This window comes from Ceratotherium simum, chromosome 7 (genome assembly GCF_057802395.1).
Source record: "Ceratotherium simum simum isolate JZ-2026a chromosome 7, ASM5780239v1, whole genome shotgun sequence".
NCBI lineage: Eukaryota > Metazoa > Chordata > Mammalia > Perissodactyla > Rhinocerotidae > Ceratotherium > Ceratotherium simum.
This window is the reverse complement of record NC_141906.1, coordinates 43,553,092-43,579,642: the sequence shown is the minus strand read 5'-3', so window position 1 is coordinate 43,579,642 and position 26,551 is coordinate 43,553,092. Positions and strand designations below refer to the sequence as shown.

Genomic DNA, 26,551 nt, shown 5'->3' with positions numbered 1-26,551 from the left:
TCAGGAAACCCCTTGTTGATAGCTCAGATCAATGTTTTCTAACATTTTCCCACCAGCACATGGGCTTTATTGAACAGGTACAGATAAGCTAAGCTAAACAGTGGGTTAGGTCCAATTTGAAGTGCTTTAGATATTTTTTATGTATTCAGTTATCAAATACTTATTGAACACCAATATGTGCCAGATAATGTGCTATGATATGCCTTTACTCTCCTCCTCAATAAAGCGTCCTAGACTATGTGTGAATGACAATAAATTATTGGAAAAAAAAGAAAGTAATTCACAAACATAATTTATTAGTGCAGTCATGCATCACGTAATGATGGGGATATGTTCTGAGAAATGTGTCGCTAGGCAATTTCTTCATTGTGTGAACATCACAGAGTGGATACTTACACAAACCTAGATGGAATAGCCTACCACACACCTAGGCTATACAATACCAGTCTTATGGGATCATCGTCGTATTGGGGTCCATTGTTGACCAAAACGTTGTCATGCAGTGCATGACTGTGGTAGCAAATTATTTACAATAAACCTGGTGTTCTCTACTCACTCTGTGCGTTACAAACTTATTTGAAAGCCACTGGCTGAGCTGACACAGCTCCAACCATTTTTCTTTTTTGACTTGAGGCCTAGAGAAGTGAGTCTCCCCTACTTTATTTCTGTGACAAGCCCATGTTCCTTAATAACAAACTTCATGCTTTTTCATTGCTAGGAAATCTGTCTGAAAAACCTATAAACTACTCCAGTTCCCTTAAGGATGGAGCCCCACTTTGCAATGTCCTTAAATCAGCATTCGGCATCTTGCTGCTAATCTTTGTGTAGTCCAATGGGACACCCAATCCTCCCAGATAGTGACTGCCAACTTGTTTGTGAGCCTTTGTCTCAGCATGTAGGCTCTGAGACTCCTGAGCACCACCCATTGCCTTCCTATATTATCGTAGGATCAGCTTGATATTGTTCACCCTCAAGAAACTCTCAACTCACTCTGGGTCATCCTAGTACAATGGAAAGGACTCTCGGATTTTGGCGCTTGACAAATCTAGGAACAGATTTAGTTTGGCCACTTACCGAATGAGTGATGGCAGCCAAATTACTTCATACTTCTGATCCTATTACCTCTCTTTAAACTGGAAATAATGATACCATCTTCCTCAGAGGGTGGGTGTAAGAATTAAGTGAGATAGTGCTATATAAAATGTTTGGCCCAGTGTCTTGCACATAGTGATTACTTGAAAAACGTTAATCATTAGTATTACTTTAGGAAGATGAACATAATTTTTACTTTAATAGCTGGCACAAGATTCCTCTTTAGGGTGATACTCTTCTTTGTTTAAATTGCTTCTGGGAGAGAGCAAGGCCCTGACGTTATGGGTTGAAAGGACACAGGGAAATGAAAGAGACAGTGAGACTACTCTGCCCACTTGAGCAACAGAAGTTAGAGGGTAAACAACAACCACGATGACACGATAACAAAAAAAGTTAAGGAGAAAGAAATAAGGATAGTGAGAAACGTTTGTCTACATGGTAGGGTGCCAAAGAATTTTTAGGAAGGGGAATGTCTAGTGCTAAATTTTGAGTTGTCTGCCTTGCAGTAAGTTAGCCCCCCATGTCTTCCCAAACCTCCCGTGAAATCTGTGACTTGAATGGTCTTGGTTTATTTGTTTGTTTTGTTTGTCAGTTTGTTTCCACAATGCAAATTGAGGTGAAGGATAGGTTTCATGACTGGGACAGCGTCGGGCAGAGAAGAATGAACAGGTGCTGACAGGAAAATGCAAGCCAAATTGAGAGCTTTGCAGAAGTAAGTAGAACCTAGAAGAGACGATGAGAAGAAATCTCTGATGAAGCACAGAAATCTTGAGGATAATGGGATGGGGCTTAACCTAACATAAGGGTTTTATCCTCATTACAGTTAAAACAGTGGACTTGCCTCAAAGAGTGTAGTGTTCAGAATATTTTAAACAAGATAAAAATACTAAAACTTAGAAAAATATGATAGGTTCACAGTCCTGTAATTCCAAAATACAAAAAGGTCTGAATATGTATTATTTTGTTTAAAAGAGGACCAATACTCTTTTAGTGGAACAATCTGACTCTATTGGCCATTGGACTGCCTATTGTCTCCATTTATTGCCATGGTGGGTATATTTATACATTTTGCTGAAGAGTTATTAATGTGTGGGGTTATGATGTGTTGCCCATACTCTGCTAGGGTTATTGGGCCATATATGTATATATGCCACATGTCCTTAGTGAACTCAGAAAATTCTGAATTCTCAGACACTTCTGGGCCCAGGGTTTTCGATAAGAGACTATAAACATGAATCTAGAAAAACAGAAATTTAAAGTAAGTGAAAAAAGGGCATTACCTTCCAGTGTATTTCTAAAGCTGAAATTGGCAGCTTTATCCATGGAACCCGATTCATACTGGGTCAAACTCAGGCAAAATTCCACATCATCTGAGGAGGGAAGCCTCGGGGTCCTGGCTTTGTCATGGTTTCCGGGATTGCGCAGTATCGGTCCCTCCGGAGTTCCATTGCATAAAGCTTGACGGCTGTTGTACTCGTCCAATTGGCTACAGACGATCTGCACAAAACACCTTTATGTTATAGGAGTTGTTGCCACCTCTAAGTCAAAGGGGGAAGGTAGGGAGGTTGGAATTCCTGATTACCATATTTGGATTTCCCCTCATCAGGAGATTAATATTTTGGAGTAAACTGTTGAAGGAAGCAGCTTTCTGAGGGTTGCAGAATAAACCATGAAAGTTAAAAATCTATAATAGAGTTCTAGTCTTGCACTGACAGTTGAGAAAATGAATTAAATTTCCTCAGCCTCATCTATCAAGTAGGGACAATAGTAACTACTTCATGTAATTATTGTCAATTATTTATCTGATGAGAAAATTAATTTGACAAACATCTGTTAAACATCCATGTGTGACTTCACTACTTGTATGCCCATGAAGCTAGCCCTGGCCCAGAGTTTAGGCCTGTACACTCTCTTTTGTCTCTCTCTATATCTTCTCCTTTGGCTATAACAACTAGTTTCATGGCTTACATGCCAACTGCATGCTAAGAACTCCCTAATGCCTATTTCCAGTCCAAAACCTCTCCTCTGAGCTCTAAACCTGTATATCTATCACCAACTTCATTTTTCAGTGATATCACCCACGCATCTCAAATGTAACATTTAAAAGCCAAAAATCTGTTCCTCTCCCTATATTTCCTATCACACCAACCATCCTGCAGCTCAAACCAGAAGCCCCTAAATCATCATTTTTAAGCCAGAAACTGGTGAGCGATCACTTGTATTTTATTCTCCTTTGTCTTTCACATTTAAACCGTCAATCAGTCTTGTCAATTCCATCTCCAGAATATATCTTGAATCTGGGACCCTTTCTTTTCTTTGCTTACAAATTATGTGATCTGACTGCTAAAGTCAGACCGGCGGCTCTTCCCCGGACATGGCTTGTGCTTCTCCACAAGAAGCATTAGCACTTCTTGCCATGGATCTGATATTCCTAGTCTTCAAGGTCAAGGCAATATTTTGGAAAAAACAGACATTGTCAACTCTGACTTAAAAAGCAATTCAAAAGGGTCCGATTCTCAATACGAAGATGTTTTAGGAATCCGTCGCTGAATTCTTGTGCTTATAGTTTCATTTACATGTAGACGGAAGAGTAAACTATGGCAAAAATATTTGACTAAGTCAGTGGAAAGGAGCTCTTTCAATAAATATAAAATAAAAATTCGAATTTATTAAAAACATCATATAATTTAATTGGCAGATTTATTTTTATTTTTTTCTCAGTGTATAAATTAATTCTTCGTCTTAAAATCATTGATGCCATAGATTCAGTGCAAGCAATTAACTAGGTAGCAAGCTATCAAACCACAACATAAAGTACAGGAGAACCCACCTTGCCATCACTGACTGTTCACACAGGCACATACTCCCTTATGAGGCCTGTGACCACTGTGTAGATAACATAGTTTTTTGCCAAACTTAAACTTTATTCACATTAGTCTCCCGGGATAAACAATCAGTATCACCTATCTTAAGAAAATGTAATCTCCATAGGACAACTTTGTTTTTTTTTTCTATTATTGTTCATTCTCAGAACCTAGAATAGAGGCTCAATAAATATTTGATGAATGAATAAACAATCAATGGATGAACAAATGAATCTTCAACTACAAACATGTTGAACACCTTATTTTCCTAGTCCTGTTATTGGTACCAACCTCTGCCCTCCAAAAATACATCATTTTTATTAAACCTATATTGAGGCCCTACTCTGTCCCAGACATGAGGAAGACATCTCTGTGTACATTTTTAAAAATTCACACAACTACCTTGTAGGTTTATATGATTTTAATGATGAGGAAACTGAGCCTGAGTGTGGAACAGTACAATAAGCCAGTAGGATGTAAAGCCCTGTATTATGATTAATAATTTTATGGACAACAGGCAAGGCACACGGAACAATATTTTAAAAGTGAAAAGCCTTTCTGGTCAACTGTTTGCACCACAGTTAAAAATAATCAAGACAATCCTATCAGTCCCCTGCTCCAGTGAGTTTGCCATCTACAGAAATGTAAAAGATAGTTAAATCACCACCAAATGGAACTGAATAAGCTGTGCCCCCCAGGAATGACCGCTACTGTGTTAAACGAGAGACACTTCGAGAAGCTTTTAATTTAGAGTTGCTAAGATATCACTTATGAATTGAAGCATTGTGTGTTGGAAAAGAACTGGGCTCCAAATTCAGGTAGATGTGGGCTTCAATTCTGGCTTGGCCACTTACTAGTAATGTGTCAATGAGTATCTTATTTAGACTTGCTAAGTCTCAATTTCCTCAACTGTAATATGAAATAATGTTAAACATAATATGAAATAATAAATATATTATGTATAGTATATCAAAGCATTATTTATATCTATTATATTGATAATATACTAAAATAATAACATGAAATATCAAAGCTACTGACTCAGCAAATGTCAGTTTCTAGTTTTCTTCATACTTCACGACATTCTTCAATCCTATTATCCATGCATGATTGAGAACTAGAACTGTTAGGTGACTTGTTGAAGGTCATAGGATGTTTTGAGCCAGAGATAGAGCGTTAACACACCATCTTCATGATTCCAGAGCTGTATCCACTACATTTATCACTGTTTGTAAATGGCTTAGGAATGGTTGAATAAAGCTAACCTAACATTTGCATGTTATACATTGGATTGCTTTCTAATGTCGACTAACTAGCCATCACGGCAGGTACATAGGTGAAATCATTTTCATTCTGTTTGAACAATAAACCATCTCAGGATATTTTCAAAAGACCCTACTGCTTAAGAGACTCCTACAGCAGACTCAGTTAAATTAGAGAGGTTTGAATGGAACTATTTTTGCTGACATGCCAACTGCCAAGTGACGAAGTGTTCAGATGACTGGATGTATTAGTAACAAGAAGGAAATATATCTCAGTTCCAGAAATAATTTGGAAAACTTAATTCCAAATATTCATCTTTATATTTGACAGAGAAAGGGAGGCAGGGGAGGTGAAATTGTTAGCACTGTGGTTATGATCATGGAGATTGCAGTTAGATGTGGTTTCCATTATAAACTCTTTATTAGCTATATGACCTTGGGCAAATTACTTAAGTTCTCTGTATATCGAAATTTTTCATCTGTAAATGGGGATTATAACAATTTTTTATGAAGGATCAAATAATTTAACAGATGTAAAGAACTTAGTATATAGTGCCAGGTATAGAGTGTTTAATAATGACAGCTATTATATTATTACTGAATACAAGACCATTGGGCAGGTCACCAACTTGTTTTTAACTCTGGCTCTATAACGTTGGTTGAATATTCATTATTATAGTAACTAAATTGATATATCATATAAAGATATATTATAATAATAATTTTCACACATGGAACTCAAAGAATATGTCAGATACTAAACTAGCCATTTTACATCAATAGACTTCATTGAATCCCTTCACAATGATGCATTAAGATATATTATTCTAATTTTAAAGAAAAAGTTTCAGAATAATTAAGTAACTTGTCCAGGATCTTGTTCTCAGTAAGTTACAAAAGTCCACTGAAACTCACGTTTATGTGACTCAAAAGATTACACCCTTTCCACTACATTATTCTGCTTTCCATTCCATTTAATATTTTCATTAATACAGAAAACAAGCATATATGACAATTGCACCCCATTTTTTTCTATTGAGAGAAACGAAAGACAAAAGATTCTAAATAACTGGTCCAGTATCATCTGGTTAAGTGGCAGAGGTAGAATCTGGTAAGTGGCAGAGTTTTTCTGAGGAGGAATTTGTTCGTTTTCAGTTTCAACGCAAGTGATTTATAACATACGATGGGGGAAAAAAATCAAGCGTCCCAAGTCAAATGAAAAAAAGGCAGTCAGAAAGAAGAAACAGATGTATTAATAGAGAAGGTGAACCTAGATAGCGTTCTCTTAAATTTACAGAAATAGCAATAAACTACCACTTATTAAAAACTTTCAGGAGCAAAGATTCTATTATGGCATTAAAGGTTTATTTGAAAAAAAAAAATGTAAACCATATGACATTCCACAGAATCTTTTTCATAAAGAAAAGAGAGAAGCTGTTATTCACTGAGCTGTTGCCATGGTTACCTGAAACCCATGACTCTCTGCTGAAATGTGACTTTTTTTCTTCCTACTCTTTGCTTCCATGTGATGTGCTTTTCACCTGATGAGTGAATTCCCAGACCACATTTCACTCATGTCTATCATCCAGGAAACGTTTTTTCTCTTTATTTTCATCCATCATGACAGCTAGTCCTGATCTACTTTTCTTTTTATGTCTTAGCTTATAACATTGGATCTAATTGTGTTGAGCACAGCTATTTGTACTTTAATGTTATTAAGCACTCCCATCTCCAAAAATAATGAACTGTGCTAATTGATGACAAACTTTAAAAGCTCTTGGCATTAAACTAACAAAGAAATGAAAAAACATACAAAATAGATGTGAATTCTGAATATAAGAGAAATAGCTTTCTAAAACCGCTAACATTATGTACATGAATTTTTTATATATTATTTTATTTAATAGAAAAGCCTACCAGTAAATATTATTACTCTCACTTAACACTTAGATACGTCATAACTTTGCTGATCATCTTTATTGTGCGCTCTCTTTTGTTGCATGCACGCACACATACACATAGAAGCCCAGAGAGAACTCCGCAAAGTGTTTTCTTCTAAACTTGGGTAAGTCACTGCTTCTCTTGGCATTGTTGTATCCTTGGTCTTGGCGATCCAGTGCTATAAAGAAGTATGGTCTAAGCTGCTAGAAATCCAGCCATCCAGAGTTTAATTTTTAATGTATGTTAACATTGGAGCTAACATTTCCGTGATTTTTAATTTTGTTCAATTCAACATACATTTTTAAAGCCCATTTCATGTATATATTATGGTCCTGGATTCTGTGGATACCAAAATAAATTAGAAATGGTCTCTACCTTGGAGCAGCTGACAGTCTGCTAGACAAAGATAGGCTTGAAAAAAATTCTACATAAAGAGTTATAGGTGCCATGATATAAATCTGTACCAAGTGTAATGATAGCGCAAAGGGGTGAGGGTCAATTTCACCTGAGAAGGGATGTGGATCAGTAAAAGTCTAATGGAATATTTTCACTATAAGGTAGATGAAAAGGACAACATCAGAATATCTGCCCCGGTTGTCTGTGCAACTAAATTTAAGGGAGTCAAAGTGACTATGTGTCAAATTTTATACCCGTAAATTAGTGGCTTATTTGATCTTTCTGAGCCTAAATGCCTCCTTATTAATAGGGAAATAACACTGGAGTCAGAGGCACTGAGTTTTAATCCTTAGCTGTGTGACCTTGAGCAAATCATCCTACCTTTTTGGGCCTATCTTCTTTTACAAAATGTGGGCAGCACATTAGACACCACTGAAGGTCTCTTAGCTCAAAGTTAATAAAGGCTATGAATCTCTATAAACTCTATTTTTGTGTCAAGTAAAAAATATCTGAAATCAAGACAAAAATGGAGGCTTTGTATCAAAGGGGCTATCAGTTCAGCTAATTTGGAAGGTATTGATGAACTCACTGACTCTAGAGGCTATTTGTTCTCACCTCATACAAAATAATTCAGGTCTTGACTTGAGTGTTCAATTCAGGCAAAAACATTTAAACTAGTAGTGGGTTTATTACATAACTTGAGTTTGTAAAGTAAAATAGACAACAAAGCAATTTCCATATTAATTAAATCAGTGATTCTCAGTGCTGGCTGCACAAAAGAATCACATGAGAAGGTTTAAAAAATATAGATGCCTGGACTTCACAGTGGACCATGTGAACATGATTTTCCAGCAGAAGTTAGATGGGTGGAGTCCATGAAATTTTTTTTAAGCTCTCTAAGTGATTTAGATACTGAGAACTGCTGAATTAAATCAATATAAACAACCAATCTTAATTTTTAAAGGACTGTAACCAGAACGGCTGAGCAAAGGAATGGAAACAGCCAACTAGAGTTGGGTGTGTCACCTCACATGGTGACACTACTCACAGTAGGTGGACATGTCTGTTCATTCATTTCACCTTCCGTATTTAAACTGTTGTTTGCTTGTTTTTCTTCAAAGGTCTTTGTACACTATATTTCCTAATTTTATTTTTAACACCAATTACTGCACAGCAGTTTAATCATAGAACAATATTGAACCTAATGTTCTAACAACTTCAATCTGGGGTTTACCTACTAGACCCAGAAAGTTTTATTTAGGTGGTTACCAGAGGGCAAGGGGGGAGGGAGGAGGGTGAAAGGGATAATTCGGTACATGTGTGTGGTGATGGGTTGTAATTAGTATTTTGGTGGTGAACGTGATGTAATCTATGCAGAAATAGAAGTACAATGATGTACACCCAAAATTTTTACAATGTTATAAACCAATGTTACTTCAATAAACAAAAAATTTAAAAAAAACAAAAAAGAAAGAGTAGAAATAAAATTAGCCATAGTCATAAAAAAAGAGCAAAAATTTTCCACTCAATAATCAATAAATGACTAGAAAAAAATGACAAATATAATTCTGGGTATCACTAAGTAGCATACATCTCATGTAATTAAATATCAATTAGTATCTATTAAGCTTGAATGTGGATGTTGTAACTTTTTTGATAATTTAGGTCATCTTCCAGCCTTTCTGGGTTGAGTGAAGCTGTATGGATAAGGAAAGCATTATAACTGACAGAAAATTCCACATCCAAGCTTAGCAGTATTTTAAGCAGTAACAGAGGATATGAGAGCTAGATCAAAGTTTTGTACTTTATAGATTAAGGTAGGAGGTCTGAAGGCTTATGGAAATAGATTTTTTTTTTCAAGCACACTTTTTCCAGCCTTTCCTGCACAAATACACTCATTAATCTTGGGAAATAGCTGACATTAGTAACACTAGATATTACACAGTGGCCATTTTTCCATGAGCTTCAAAAGTCTCCATTTTGAAGGTGTGTGAACTTAGTTGGAGGGGTGTGTGGGAAGCCATCCACATTTCAAAACTGCAGAGTGCAAGGCGCCATTTAAATATTGGGCTTAGTTCCATAAAGCATTGCTAGTCAAAAGTGCTGTATTAGAAATTTTTGGAATGCAGATGGAAAAGCATTCCTTCCACCTTATGATTTTAAAGTGATAAATAATTAAAAGCATATTTCTTTGGTTACCTTTTGCCCCTAATACAGAGTGGAAAATTCAGAATAGGAGAAATAGAAATTAAGTTGCAAAATAGCAATCCCTTATCTTGTACCTCTAAGATTTGCACATATTTAGGAAAAAAAGCTAATTTCTTCTGCAGCCTGGTGAAAAAAGTGAGACAGAATGGGCCAGATCCTTTGGCTAACGACTTACTAGCAGTCATGTCCTTGGAAATAGTATAGAGTGGTCATGTAGCCAGGCTATCTGAGAACAAATTTGGCCTCTGCTACTTACTAGCTCTGTGATCTGGTACAAATTACCTAATATCTTTATATCTCAGTTTTTTAATCTATAAGATGGGGAAAGTTTAGTAAGAGTATTAAATGAGTTAATGCGTAAAAACACTTGCAACAGGGCTTCATACATGCTAAATACTCAATAAATGTTAGCTATTTTCTTTACCTATTTGGGCCTCAGGGTCCTTATATTTAAAAAAAAAAAAATGAAGATTTAATCTCATCAATATTCCGCAAACTTTCCTGATGATAATCATCACCATAGACATCTAGTAAATGATGCCTCCCCGGGACCCTCCCCTGAAGATTCTGCTCAATGGGTCTGGGATGGGGTCAGGAATTTGTATTCTTAATTTGTACACTGTATAAAATGTATTGTGAAGAAAACTTGAGAAACACTGACCCAGATCATTTATTTATTTAATTATCAAAATATTCATTCATCCATTCATTCAACAAATACTTAATGAGTTCTTACCACTTCCCAGGCACCATCCTAGGTGCTGGGAGATACAGTGATGAGCCAAGTACTCTTTATTTCTTAGAGCTCAGTCACCTAGTAGAGGATATTAGACAAATAACCACACAAATATCTATGTAACTACAATTGTGAAATGTGCTATAGAGGACAAATATAAGGTCTCTGAGCTATGGGAAGGGAGGTTTATGAAGACCTGCCTGAAGGAGCGATTGCTAAGCTTCCTTTATGCTCTGATACTGTATATCCAGCACACCTTACCTGCCAAGAGGAGAAGACGGATGCTGGGCTGAGCAGGTTCGGGTTTGCTGGGTTATGCCCTCCCATGTACTCATCTGTGCAAATGTCACAGTTTTCTGCATCTCGCCAATCCCAGTATGGAATAGTGAAGTTCTCATCCCCTGTTAGCTTCTGAATTTCTTGTTCCCACAGCAACAAGAAGAGTCTATGCCAAGGCAGGAAACCTGGTGCTTCATGAGCAAAATCAACGTCTTTCCAGATTTCAGATCCTCCAAGCAGTGTGTCCCTTGACACATAATAATGCATCCAGACAAAGAGGTCATAAATGGTGATGTCCTTAAACATGGGTGTTGATCCATTATTCATTTGGCCGTAGGTGCCTATGGGGATGACGTAGTCTGGGCTGGTAGTATGCTTTGCTAAAGTGAGGTAGGCAAGAAATTTGTTCTTCTCTGGGGCACTCAAATCAAAGATGCTTCTTCTCACTAAGAATTGCCTCTGTGTGCAGTTTGGTCCCCGAAAGCCAAACTTGCAATTTCCACAGTTGAATCCCATGAAGTTGCCAAAGCACTGGCAGGTCCTATTATAAAAGACGGAGGGCCAAGACTCCCGGTCATCCACCCCTGTGAAGGGGAATTGGGGCCCAGAGGGTGCATTGGACAGAAGGATGTCCTGACAGGAACCCCTGCCTGAAAACTGGCCACAGGGACTCCAGTCACCCCTCCATGGTGGGCAGCATTCCTTCTTCATCAGGTTCTTGGAGGAGGCACAGGCTCGAGGGAAATGGCCAACAGAGGTCTGGAAATTCCATAGCAGGCAGTACAAAGCAGCCAGAAGCATACTTCCTCTCATTCTCACAAGGTCTGCTTGAGCTGGTTAATTGAGCCACACACTTCTCTTTGCAGCTACTCAGTGACTATCACATGTTTTGGCTAAGACCTATATAATACCACTCCCAGCTCCAGCATCAAATACTCTCAGTTTTATCTTAAGCTTTCATCTTCTGAAAAGCACATGACTAACCTTTCTTTGAAGCTGGCATGCATCCCACCAGTGAGATAGGCCTATATTAAAGTGAGAAACACTATTCACCATTAATAGTTTAATTCTTAGGGTTAGAATAATGATAATAATAATGATAATAATAATAATGCCTGATCTAAGTAAACTCAGTTAATCGACTATGAAATTAACAGTGATTTGAATTTGAAAATGACAAGTAGTGTCAGAAATAGAGCTTCTCTTATGAAGAAAGGTCAGCAAGTGTTAGAGATGATGGGTGCAAGGTGGTTGTTTCTCAGAGACCGTAAATAGGTCACAGCATTTGCAGAACTCAGCTTTGCGGAAAGAAATTTTTTCCAGAGCTTAGAGATTATTTCTTATATCTAATTATATTGCAGTTTCTTTATTTTATGCAAAGTATCAGAAGAAAAAAACCTTTCTGATACTTCTCTCTGATTATCTTGATGCATTTGGCTGCTTTCTAGCTCTCTAACCACTCATTTTCTGACTATTACTAAAGACAGGTCACTTTGATAGGTGAGTGGTCTGCTTTATTGTGGGGAATTTTACTAACCAATATTCCAAAGGAAACTTTTTTTTTTTTAAATGCTGTAGCCATTTTGTTTCACTCATAAGTTATGGAAAACACTTATTTGAAATTTTGTTTGCAACATGGTCTTGCAAAGGAGTTCTCAATTTAGTGGGTGAATGAATAAGGCTCAATACGTTTATTCCAGAAATATTTATTACCATCTAAATTCTTTCAGGAATTCTTTCTCCATGTGTATAGTGAGCTAGATAAATTAAAATGCATGGATAAAAATATGATTTTACCAGATTAGTTTTCAAAGGAAACCACTACTAGTTTTCAAATGAGTAGTATAGATAATAAGTACACCTGATTTTAATGGAGGGGACGTTTTTGTGAATTGAGAATACCAGAAAGGATAGCATAATTTTGGAATATAGTATTCAAATTTTGTCAAGGGAGTGCCCCTTGAGGAAAATCTTAAAGGGCGGGCATGAGTTGGAAAACAAATGAGAACGGAGACAATCCTTCAGGCAGGGAAAACTGTAGAGGTGGTAGCTGTTTCATCTGCTGAGTTGGAGCGGTGGATTCAGATAGACCCTCACACTATAGGAAGTTAAACCTGGGACCGATCCACGGAGTGCTTTAAAAACTAAGTGGTTAGAACTAAGTTGAGTTGAAGAGTTAAAGGATGAAAGTAGTCAGATCAAAGTTGCCCCTCTGAGCCTTCCTTCCTTATCCTGCTCCATACGCAAAGCTGGTGGTCCCTGAACTTGAAGAACAAGTGAAAGAAAGCGAAAGCTCTGCTGAAAGCAGCGGCGGGGATCTAGGCAAGGTCGCCACTATCTGTGGTGCTGGAATGTCACCTCTCTGCTGTCTTCCCTTTCTGCTGGAATTTGTCTTGTTATTTAGAAAAACTTCAAGGCTCCTTCAGACAGCTCTTCTGAGATTCAAAGCAGCCTTTTTAGGTGGAAGGAGCAGTGTGTGGGTGAAGAGGAAGAGAAGTTTCCATGGAAATGCTGCCTCTGGCTGGGATCAGGAAATCATCACATGATCTCCACAAGGAGGCTTAACCTTTTTACTTCTTCCTTTTTTCAGAGCCACCAAGAGATTAACACAGGGCTTCTTGTCCCTGCGGACTCTTGCTTCTGTACTACGTATAACCATGTGTGGCCTTTTGTAATTCTGTTCCATCTCTTTGCAGACAGATTCAACTTCTCATGTTCAGTTTAATTAAGAATTTTTCTTTATACTTACCCCCCTATCAGGCTTCCCAGCGAATAACTTAGAAAGCCTCCATCATGCCACTGGCCTTCTGTGCCTACTCTCCCAAGTCTGTTTTTCATAATCTTCGGAGCATGCTTAGAGGAATTGCTAAAATGTACTTTGTCCTCTTAATTTCCTTCATAAGGTTGATTTCCTTAAATTGATGGACCTCTTTACCATGCCCGATTATAGGACACTATCTCCTCTGGCCCATACGTGTGACAGTCTTATTATCAATACACACTTCTTAAATATCAAATCCCGTTCAGACTGGTTTCTCCCTGAACTCTAGATGTATATTCTCTTTCTAGTTTACAGAATTTGAAAGTGTCCTATCCCACTCTGGGAAATTATTGTATGAATTAACACCTGAGTTAATACAATACTCAATTAACCAGAATTGGGGGCTCAGTAAATACTCAAAAATTATTTATTGAGCATCAATTATCAGGTATATGCTGAGAGATGGGATGCTATAGTAAGCACAACAGAGAGATTTCTACCTTTGTGAAGCATATAGGGTATAAAAATAATATTTTAATTTTAGTAATTTTTAATAATAGTCATAACTCTGTATATTTTAAGTAACTTTTTTTTCCTGATTAAGTGACTTTCTAAGTTACTATAAAAGAAAATTAAAGAGAGTTATCAGGGAAGATGACAGAGGGACCTATCTAGTCTCATGAGGCATAGACAAGGAAAGTTTTCTGGGAGAAGTTACATCTAAAGTGACACTTGAAAGATTAATAGAAGTCTTTTTGATGAAGAGGAGAACAGTTGGAATGAGAGCGTTCCAGGTAGAGGGAATATCATATGCAAAGGCTCCGACGTGGAAGAAGCATGGCATGTTTGAGGATCCTGAGGACAGTTAAAGTGGCTGTACCCCCTGAAACTGTGAAAATGTGATATAAGTATGGAGGTGTATATATGGATGAGATCATAGTCCTTGAAGAGTTCGAAGCAGAATTTGATGTAATCACATGAAAATTTAAAACATTTCATGCAAGCTGCTGAGACGAGAACATGTGAGGTGGGAACAAGAGTAAATATAGAAATAGCTCTTAAGAGATTATTGGAGTAATCCAGGCAATAAGTTATGTGGCTGGACCAGAGTGATGATCCCTGTGATGGATGGAAGTGAATGAATTTGAGATACGCATAGGTGATAAATTCAAGAGGAGGGAGAGGTGAAGATGAAAGAGATTTGGGGTTGACCCCTGGGTTCCTGGCTTGTGCCGTTAACTAAAATAAGGAATAATAAAGGGTAAAGTATTTATAGGATCTGAATGTGGGTTCAATTTTAGACATGTTGAATTTGAAAGTTTAAGTTATAGACTAGCCGCAAACATTGGTCCTCTCTTTTCTGGTATTCCCGTAGATCATTCATCCACTCATTGATTTTGGCCTAGGCAACCTTGCTCTTTTCTCTCACTCTGATCATTTGTCTTTGCTCCTTTATTTGATGATAGTTTTAGCCTTCTTCTCCAGCTTTGTTTTCTAGGCTTCCTTGTCTAGGAAGGAAGTATTGAGTATAAATAACATAATTAGCTCACTTTGAATAGCTACCATTTAAGAAAATATTTTTCTATAGAAATAGTTGAATACATTCAAGCTAAAATATATATATATATATATATATATATATATATATATATATATATATATATATAATGAATTAGCATGTACCCATCATCAAGTTTCAACAACCATCATCTTTCTATAGGCGTCGTTTCTTCTGTCCCCACCAACATAAAAAGAAAAAAAAATTCGACAGTATTTTAAAACAAACTTCAGACAACAAATCTTGTCTGTAATATCTCAGTATACATAGTTAACAATTAAGGACTTAAAAATATAACCACAATGCCAGTACAACATCTGAGACAGAAAAAGAAAACAGTAATTCCTTAATATCATCCAATTTCAAGTCTATGCTCAATTTATTTTATCTTAAAAGTGTTTTTTTAAAGATCCCAACAAGGTCTACACATTGCTTTTGCTTGATATATTTCTTAAGCTTTTTAAAATCTGTTATTCTTCTTCTTTTTTCAATGCAATTTATTTAGGGAAGAAACTGGATTTTTTCCTGTCAAATTCCCCACTTTTCAGAGTTGACTAATTGTATTTTGTGGTGTCGTTTAACATAACATGTTTCTTTATCTTGTATTTTCTATCATCTCATGAATTTTCAATAATAATCTCTTTACATTTTCTATAATTCTGCAATTAGATCTAGAGATTTGATTAGATTCAGGTTCAATTTTGTTATTGTTTTTGTTAAGAATTACTTCAGAGGTGTTGCTGTGTACTACTTATTCAAAGATATTGAAGGAATATATTGTCTGGTTTTCACACTACTAGTTTTTTAAATTGATCAGTGGTTTGAGGTGATGTAAGACTGTCTTACCTATTGCATAGTTCTTTAACAAACTTTTACTTCATGGTTTTATCATTCACTGATAATTGTTTCTTATATCCATATTTCATTAAAGATTACAAGAGTAGTGAATTTTGTAATTCTGTCATTCTATTTGCATTCATTAACTGTGATTCTTTTGTAAAGAATAACTTTTCCTCATCAACTATTTGTTTACTCTGAAATATATTCTGTACAAGGAAGTCGGGGTAAATGCTTGATTCTTGTCCTTCACTTATCAATTTTCAGAATAATGATTTGGTGCCCTATCAACCTCTGAACATAACCTATATATTTGTTTTAACTATCATGAGCATTTCCAGAGTTTTATGTATTTGGTGTGTTTTTTTGGAGGTAAAAATTGATGCATCTTTGATGCATATTTAGCTAATTAGTGGGTATCAGCCAAGTTACACTATGATATGTTGGGCAATGATTACTCTGATTGTGTTTATGTGTATGCATGTATAGAGAGTTGAAGGGAAAAATACGTAACCATCAACCTTCTACAGCTCAAGGTTACACTCATTCATTTATTCAACAAATATTAAGCATCTATTATGACCAAGACCCTATACTAGATACCTGGGGGATGTGAAGTTGTCTAAGTCACAGGCCTCAACTGCCCCTAGATTTGATGTTCTGGAGTCAGACTCTAAATTTTTATCCAGGATCTGACAATTATTAGTTCTTAGGCCTCATGGGAAGAAAAAAGGGAGAAGAAAATAACTATATAGTTAGGATTTGTTCAGTAATTACACTTTGAACATATACTTATGATTTATTCAATAATTTCACTTATCACAGACTCAGTGTACTCAGTCCTACCACATAGGGCTCTTTTGAGTTTTAAATGACATAATACATGTTAAACACTCAACACAAGGTCCGACACATATTAAGTACTCAATAAATGTTAACTGTTATTATTAAAAACTACAAATTGGGTGCTGGTAGTGTTCATAGCTACAGGGTTCTCATTACTTCTTGGCCTTTTCAGGGTAAAGAGCTAAGAAATAACTATTTTATGAGATATAATTAGACATCAGTATTACAAATTGGCCTCTTCTTCTCTGCCCAGCATCTTCAATTGCCCTTTTCCTCCAATTAAAACCTAAGATACTGATCTAAGATACTGATTCTCTAGGATTCTGAGCTTAGCACATGCTCTTTCCCCTACTAAGAATGCTTCCCTCCTTTGTTCTCTTGCATAATCTAGTCACACCGTAAGATTCAACTCAAATGTCATAGCCTCAAGAAAGCCTTTGCTGTCTACAGGCCTCCTCCAAGGATGGGCTGGGGCACTTTCCCCTATTCTCTCATTGTAGCCTGAGTTCACCTTTGTCATTGCACTCATCACAATGCATTGTAATAATCTATTAATTTGTCTGATGCTCCCTTCAGACCATGAATCCTTTGACAGCAAAAATGTGGTTTCACACCAAGTACATGGTACGGTGTCTGGCACTCTAAGTATATCTTTTTAGGTGGAGAATGAATGGATTGATGAATGGATAGATCTATTTCTTCTTCTTTTGTTTTTCTTATTTTATGAAATGCATTTTAAAGTTCTAAAATATTTCACACATACAGAAAAAGATAATTAAAAATGAGCATCCAGAAATCCATTTTATGATTTAATAAATCATAACACTTTAGACTAATGGGTGAATTTTTAAGATCACATAGTACCATTTTGGAAACAGGAAAGGCAGAGTTGGAGGATGACAGGAAGAAGTATGAATGAGAGGAGCCCTCATTTTGAACATAGTGTTAGGCACCAAGTCAAGAGAGCAGAACCCAGCAATAAACTCCACATAGACTGGGGAAGGTGAGAAGGCCCACTGCAAAAAGAACATGATGGAATAGAGTTAGGGACATATTTAACTAGCATTCTGATAGAGGCCTAGCTAGGAGGGGGGGAGGGAACTAGTATTTACTTATGATTTATTCAACAATCATTTTCATGCAACATTATTTATTGGATGTTTACTTTGGGCTAGGCATTTTGCATATAATTTTTTAAAATGTAACCCTCAACACAAGACTGAAAGGTGCATGTTATATCCCTCTATTCTTAAAAAATAAAAACTGATGTTAATGCTTAAGGTCAAACTAATAATAAATTGCAGAGGCCATATCTGTCTGTATAATTCCAAATCTCACAGGTGCTCTATTTTATTGTGTTATCTTCTTTGCTAATGTTATTGTGTTTGCTGATTGCACTTTACCGTAGTAATCATGCTCCTGTCTAATCTTGACTTCATACTTTGCTTGTGCCATGTTCTCATAACTATGGTGAAGTTCAGCTTTGGATACTTGGCCATGTCCTTGATAGGCCTCTAGAATATAGATGAGTCTTAGCCATACCCTGCTCCAATTTGAATGTGGTCTTTTGTGATAGATTACCTTAATCATACACTATAGTTCCCTTCAAAATTGGTCCTCACAGACTATTGGGTGTTAAGCAAATTGTGATCACTGCAATGCTGAATGACTCGTATTTTCTTTGCTTCAGGTGAACTGTCTATAAATTATCCTACAAGCAGAGGGTATTAATCTTCTAGTGTCCATTTCCTCACTGTGCACAATTCTACTGTGTGCACAGCTAGTTCTGCTATTGTTTAATGCATACCCCACTTGTAATTAAATCTTTATTAGAAATTATCTAAGTCCCATTAATGAAAAGCAAAATTTGCATTACAAGAACAGAGGGTATAATTTAAGATACATTATAAAGAAAATGGGTTAGTAGGAAGTCACAACTGTAGGGTGGCAGCTGAGAGACAGCACTGCCTCTGATGACATTAAAACAGACCTAGCTAATGAACCAAAATGTAGAATTAAAATATAAAACCTTTTCAAATAAAAATAAACTTGTTTTAATATCAATAAATTTTTCAGATCCTCTAAAAGAAAGTACATGTCTTTTAGTATTTATTGAATGTAAATAATGACACAAACTTTTGGTTTAAGAATTCTGTCACATAAATTTATAGTTTCCTTTTCATAGGAGTGTTTACATGCTTTTGTAAAATATTAAGTGTATATGTTCAAGTCACAGAAATTACTCAGTCTACACATAACGTGGGTTGTTTTGAATATTCAGGACCCCACACATTAACTAATTTCCCTAAGGGCTCTGCCCCTAATGGGCTGGGAATCACCAATATAGGCAATATCATCCAACAGTTTGGGTGTGCTTTTAAGACCAAGGATGGTTCTAGAAGGACACTGAAACTTAAACCAAAATGAAGATTCACATGAGTAATCCCCAAGTGTTTTAGTAATAAAAATAATCCCTTATTTTCAAAAAGAATCTGATAAAAGTGTCAAAAACAACATACATAAATTAAATTCATTATAATTAAAATAAACACATATAACTCTTAGAAAGAAGAAAGGCTTTGGAAAATGGGCTGTGACAAAGTCAAGTAAACAACTGGTCAACTCTACATTATGAGTCATCCTGGTAAGGTGGAAAGCACTGGGCCACAGATTAGTTCAAATCAGTTCTGGTGCTGCCATGTTCTATGTGACTTTGGGCAAAGCACCTAACCTCTCTGATATTAACCTTCCACAGTTATAAAATGGAAGTGATAATGTCTGCCTGGTCTACTTCTAAAGTTTGTTAAAATGATGCTGCCTTTTCATAGCTTTAGATAACAAAGTACATTCACAACTCAATCTCCTAGTCTCTTAAAGTTTAAACTATTTCATCCCAAATGAGACCCCATCACAACCTACAATTTATGATTGACCATTTGAAACCCATCCTTTTCCCGAGAAGCTCTTGTTGTTCCTGGGTACCCAACGATCCTTGTGATAAACAGAGTAAAGAGTGTAATTCCTGAGCCAGCCCTGATGGCCTAGTGGTTAAAGTTTGGCGCTCACCACTTTGGCGGCCCAGGGTTTGCTTCCTGGTCTCAGAACCACACCACTCATCTGTTGGTTGCCATGGTGTGGTGGTGGCTCACACAAAACAACTAGAATGACTTACAACTAGGATATACAACCACGTACTGGGGTTTGGGGAGGGAAAAAAAAAGAGGAAGATAGGCAACAGATGTTAGCTCTGGGTGAATCTTTCCCTGCAGAAAAAAAAAAAAGGTTGTAATTCCCAATATATTTCTACCCCACTAAATTAACATAATTAGCATATCTCTTATGGTAAAGAGAAAAAATTAACCTAGTGATTATGCTTCAAATGATATCTTTCCAAATGGATGCACCGGAATGACATTCTATGCAAAACAATGGCTGAAAAAATGTTGACCTAAGTAATCTATAGAATACTTCCTTTCACAATTAACTTTTCTCCAAATAGTTTCGTAGATTACTAAACTAAGTATGGGTTTATGAAGATATTCACCTAATGTTAACTTTTGTGCTCTCGCTAGAGTTCAGTCAGTTCTGCCTAACCTTTTAAACTAATTTCATATGGCACTTAACCTGACAGCCTGTTGACTGTTCCCAAGATTAATTTGCCCTGAAACATTCCTTTTAATCATCTTATAATTTTGTTTCTGGACAAATTCACATTCATTACAGCAAACGTTTATTTATATTACCCAATGTGAAGCACTATACTCAGAAGAATAAACGGCAGTGCCTACTTTTAAGGAGTCAGAATAATACACATTCCTTCCTTCCTTCATTTAATCAGTCAACAAACATTTATTGAGTGTTTATATTTTGCCAAGCAATGTACGTGATAACAAAGGATAACAGTGACAAATGAGCCATGGTCCCTGCTCTGAAGTAGTTCACAGTCTGGCAAGGGATTCAGAGAAATCAAGAGACAATTACAGGACAGTTTGTTAAGTGCATATTGTTAATAATATTGAATGAGGTATTGGTCAGGGCTTTGGCAGGAAACAGCTGACATACTCAAGCTGACTTTTTGAGAAGAGTTTAATAAAGGAACTATTTACAATTTTGGGAGCAGGGTTAAAGGAAATGAGCAAGGGACAATACCGTACCCTGGGCATGAAGGGCAAGGGGAGGAAACAATTAGTGGAACACAGAGAAGATCACTGTACTGACCGAGCCAGCTGGCAGAGGAAGGATGCAGGCAATGGCCTTGTAGAAGGATGCAGGCAATCTCTGGCTACATGGCAAAGAGGGATCCGGGAACTAAATAACTTGACCCCTGACTTCACTTTCCTTCTGCCCTCTATCTTTCTGTCTGTGTACCTCTGAGAATGAAGCCAAGCTCAAGCCAGAAGAGCAACAAGCCCATTAATGCAGTTCTTTTAAGGCAGCGTCATGGGGCCCAGAATAGGATAAAGCAGGCAAAGAACCGGCCCGGGAGGCCAAAGGAGTGATATCCAACACAAATTCCTACTCTGTGCTTTTCACTTAATGTCGTTCATTTTTGCAACAAACCTGCTTGAAACGGTTATTCTAATCTTGCAAGTAAAGAAAAAGAGGTTCAGAAAGTTTAAACAACTTACCCAAGGGCATGCAACTAATAACTGATGGATCCAGAGTTTGAACACACCAGTGTGGGTACACTATCTCTGTTCTTTTCACCAGGTCTACATGTTGGGATTTACGTGCAGGGAAGTGTGGGAACACAGTGGAGACACATAATCTAAACTATCCTGTGAAAAGTTTTGGAGGGACAAGACTGTCAGGAAATGCTTCTTGGGGCGAGACGACGCCTGAACCGAGCTTTGAAGGAAGAATGGTATAAGTGAATAGATGAAGGGGAAGAAAGTGTAGCCTAGGTAGAGGGAGCAGCAAAACGCAGGGATGACAAGATGCGTTTAGGACTTCAAGTAATTGATTACGGTTGAAACAGACAGGGCAGAAGTAATGAGAAAATATGACTTCTATACTAGCAGTGTGAAAAATTGTTATGATTTAAGGGCTTTCATGATATTACTTCATGGTGTGTAGACATTAGGGGTCATGTGGACAAATGAATAGGATTATTTTACACGAAAATAAGAGAAAAGGAAATATATAAAAAGATCATTACAAACAAAAACACAATATACGTCCTCATTGCTGAAAACCATTTCTTCACCACTGGCCCTCAATTCCTTACCCTTGAGGACTAGGCCAACATTTTATAGAGTTTTATCATTATAAAATTTATAAGTCTTATTACTGCACACAGTGTAATGATTTTGTGCTATTAAAGTGGCTGACAGCCCTAAAATCATTATAAATATTGCATATGTAAAAAACATAGATCAATAAAGCCAAGTCTATAAGGGGATCAGCAAGACTTCTGGCCTAGAAGTTCTGTAATAGCACATTTGTTTTAGCTCGGTCGTTATTCCATTTAGATATAAACTCATTATTTTTGTCAAATGTCTGCCTTTTATCTAGAGTCAATCATGATACATAGCAAAATCAAACAAGTAAACAAAAATAGGCTTTGAAACAAGTAACTTCATCATACGAGACCAAAGTTTTGTGTTATATGAGCCATTGACCTCATTTTGAGCCTCAGTTTACTTTTTTTTTTGGTAAAATAGGGATAATAAAATCCATTCACAGGATTACTGTCAGAATTAAATTAGATGATGTCTTTAAAACAGGAAGCTTCCATCCCTCAGTCTATCAAAAATTTTCCTTTTGTATTTCACATATTTCTTTTCTGGAGGACATGCTATCACTTGACTTAGAAAAGAGAAGTAAAATTTAAAAAATGTGGAATTCGTATATATTCAATTTGTTTCTTATATTAAGCAATTCTAAAAAATTGTTAGACAACGAATATGGAAAAATTACACAGAATTTTGGGTTTTCAACTATTTCATCTCACATTATCTCAATTTATTAACAACTGAGGTTAGTAATAAATATATGTTTGTGCTATTAAGATTCCACATCATATTATTTCTATTTTATTTATTAGAGAATCAGACAGACTAAAGGATTAAGAAACCTCTTCCTGACCCTCTGAGTATTTCATAATTGTAACTAAATTCCCAGGCAAAAGATTCCCCATTCTTTCTGACCTCTATACTCTTCAAGAATCTGATATTTGCAAAGCCCTTTGATATCATCAGATGAAAACTGATGCTGTACACGAAGGCATATTTACATCATATGATCAGAAGCACTGAAACATGGAGAAAACATATGCTTCATGTCACAGGAAAGCAACTCTGATGCAGCCTGAATTTCTCGGCCCTTACGTTAGTATGGAAGAAGATGGGCACAAATGACAGGCGAGGCAAATGCCCCACATCCAATTTATTTTATGAAGTAGCTCTGGGGAAAAAGAAACTCTGGAAAAATCTAGTTTTCCACAGAAGCGAGAACGCCCACCTACACCCTCTTATACACAACTTTGTTTCAATTGTGTCTTCCTGATAGCTTGAGTATGAAAGCAGCCTGCTTCCCTTCTCTCAGCATATCAAGAGATTATTATAGACTAAGAGTATAAGAGCACTGACAGCTCTCAGATACACCTTCATGCTAACTACATGACTCAGTTTCACTTCATTGAGATATAATGATTAAATGCAAAGCCAAAGGAAGATGCTACTCTGCAAAGAGTGAGCTTAGGGCATCAGGGCTGTGTTAGAATGACAGAAGAAAGGGAAGCTGCTCTTTGATTTGACAGCCTAGGCCCTACCACAGAGTCAGGCTACCTTGTCTACACTGCTATTTAGTGGCTTAGAATCTTTCCAGCCAAGAGCTGGGATAGTAGACATTTTTGTAATGAAAATCACATTACTTTCTTTTAGTAGATAAATTAAGAAGAAATAAGAAAATATGTCAGATATAAGCTTTTTGTTATTAGAGTCTTAGGGGTACATGTGATTATTTTCCTTTTTCTTTCCAGATTATAAATATAATATATATTTATAGAAACATGAAGTAAAAAGCTGACCCAGACTCTCATCTTGCTTTAAAATAAATTTAAATTCTGAAAAAATATTTAAAAATACATTAATTGATAGAAGTCAAAAAGAAAGGGAGGAAGGAAAAAAGGACAGAAGGAAGGAAATTCCTTGGTCCTAGAAATGAATAAAGAATTAAAAGCCAGTGCAGTAATCCATCAATCTGATGCACTTAGTGCCCATGAAGATAATAATCCAGATATAGACTTAATGCTGGGAGACGAGGTTTTAAAACCCATGTAAGACAAGAGATTTGGCCTTAGGCCTGTAGAAGAAGGAGAGATGAAATGGAAAACCTTGCACAAAGTTGGCAATGTGAAAAGGCTGTCCCTTAGGGAAAGGCTGGATGGGACGTTACACCCCTAGCACAGGGAAGTTGCAAAGATGACTAATTACAAATAACTGAAACTTTTACAGAATTATAGAAGAACACGAGTCCTCAATTTAAGAAGCACATTAAGCTACGAGGAAAATAAATAAAATAGATTTCTAAAAATATTATAGTAAAACAAAAGAAAATCAAAGCAAAACACAAATCTTAAAGAAGATTGTTATAGAACAGATTACTAAAAAAAAAAAAAAAAAGAATAGTTGGGGCTGGCCCGGTGGCGCAAGCAGTTAAGTGTGTGCGCTCCGCTCCAGAGGCCTGGGGTTCGCCAGTTCGGATCCTGGGTGCGCAGCGACGCACCGCTTGGCAAGCTGTGCTGTGGGGGCGTCCCATATAAAGTGGAGGAAGATGGGCACGGATGTTAGCCCAGGGCCAGTCTTCCTCAGCAAAAAAAGAGGAGGATTGGCAGATGTTAGCATAGGGCTGATCTTCCTCACAAAAAAAAAAAGAATAGTTAACACAATTATAAAGTACTGAAGACAATAAAAGGATATACCCAAAGTACTAGGAGAAAATAGTTCTAAAATGGAGAATTTCATAATTTAATGTATTATGATATAAGAGTGAAATTAAATGAAGACATTTCTGGGGAAAGGCTGAGAATATTTACCATTCATAGCTTTTCAATGAAAGAATGACTAAATGATGGATGTATGTCATTGTGGGGGAAAAAACTCCAGAAAGATGCAATGGTGGACAAGTGTAACTGGGTAAAAGATATGGGAAATTATAAATACACTGACCATAAAATCAATAACAATAGTGAATAATTTGAATGGTTGAAAAATGAGGTAGAACTATAATATTATATAACAAACAATATGGACTTTAAGCTAAAAACTTTATTAAGGATAAAGAGCCATTACTTAAAGATGGAAGAATCAATTCATTTACCAGAAAGCTAAAAATTTTCTAAGTTTGTAAATACCTAATTAATTGCCCCAACCAAGATCCCAAATGTAAAGTTACCAAAAGGTTGAAATCAAGAGACAAGAAGAAAAACAGGAAAGTATTAACCAAAGTAAATCTGTTGTATCTTTATTCTTCGATTTTTTTTTTTTATTGAAAGCCAGGGAGTTCAAAAATACAAATGAATATAATGTTAGGGTACAAAAGCCTTTCTTATCCTAACTCCAATGGAAGAAACTGTATGAGAAAAGAGTGAGAGCTTGAACTAATATTTAAAACTTCTGTATTGGAATAAAAACCAACATCCAAATACACAATAAGTATATAAACTACAGTATGAAAAAATACTTGCAACATATTTTAAAGGGAAAATCAATTTATTCAACAAATATTTATTGACTGCTAACTATGTGTCATACTGTGCTAATATATCCTTAATACTTAAAAGCACACACTAAAAATATACCAATAGAAAAACCAGGAAATAACAATAGGCAATTCACAAAAGGATAATTATCTAAGGATAATTTGAAATAGCCAATAATAATTAAAAAAAAATTCACCTTCCCAGAAATCAAGGAAATGCAATCTGTAACGATAATCATGGAATTTCCCCCTTAGGGTGTTGCATGAAGTGAGCAAGACACATAAAACATTTAGCACAGTGCCTGGCATGTAGGCACTCTACAAATGGTAACTCTCATGATTTAAAAGTTTAATATCCATTACTATGGAGCACATGGGGAAGCTACATCAAGCTGTTTCCCAACTGAACTGGGTTAACTTGGACAACGGCTGGATGCTGTAAATGTCCAAGTTTTGGGGAACAGAGAAAGATAAACATTTGATTCTCAAATGGAAGTGCAAAGTATTACATTCTTTTTGGAGGACAGTTTGGAAATATGTATCAGATAAAATAGACTATAAGCCAAAAGTATTTATTAAGGTTAAAGAAAGCTGTTGTTGATAATAAAAGGACCAATTCCCTACCAGATAAATTGAAGGCTATTAACTTCCATTTAGTAACATATTATTTGTATAACATAAATTTTAATTGTAGTGTTTTTGTTGTTTAATTCTAAATATTTTATAATTTTGCACCAGCAACATACAAATTCTCTGTACTTTCATACTCCCAAAAATGTTAGAGTGACTGCTACAAAATTGAAGACTGATATTGAAATGTACGAAATCATGGCAGAGATCTCTCAGAAACCGTTACACCAAAGTTCATCTTTTTGTAAAATATGAAACATTTTAATAATTGACCATCGTCCAGGCCAAAAATTAAATCTCTACAAATACTGGGTAAACAAAATTATATAGATGTCTTTTCTGACCATATTGCAATAAAAGTTGTAATTAGTTACAAAAGGCCAAAATCACACACCATATATTTATAAATGTGTCAATTCCAGGAGACATAAAAATAGA

General features: G+C 36.2%; 2 protein-coding genes across 2 annotated transcripts in view; one reads left to right on the top strand and one right to left on the bottom strand.

The window, feature by feature from the left end:
- TYR (tyrosinase) overlaps positions 1-11,591 on the bottom strand; it is a 90,389-nt gene extending 78,798 nt beyond the window's left edge. Inside the window, exons 1-2 of the mRNA XM_004434096.3 lie at positions 10,761-11,591; positions 2,373-2,589 (exon numbers count right to left, since the gene is read on the bottom strand). Coding sequence (XP_004434153.1) covers positions 2,373-2,589; positions 10,761-11,591 — 1,048 coding nt within the window. The remainder of the gene's footprint in view (positions 1-2,372; positions 2,590-10,760) is intronic.
- Positions 1-26,551, top strand: part of GRM5 (glutamate metabotropic receptor 5) — a 668,354-nt gene that overhangs the window by 91,295 nt on the left and 550,508 nt on the right. The window lies entirely within an intron of this gene.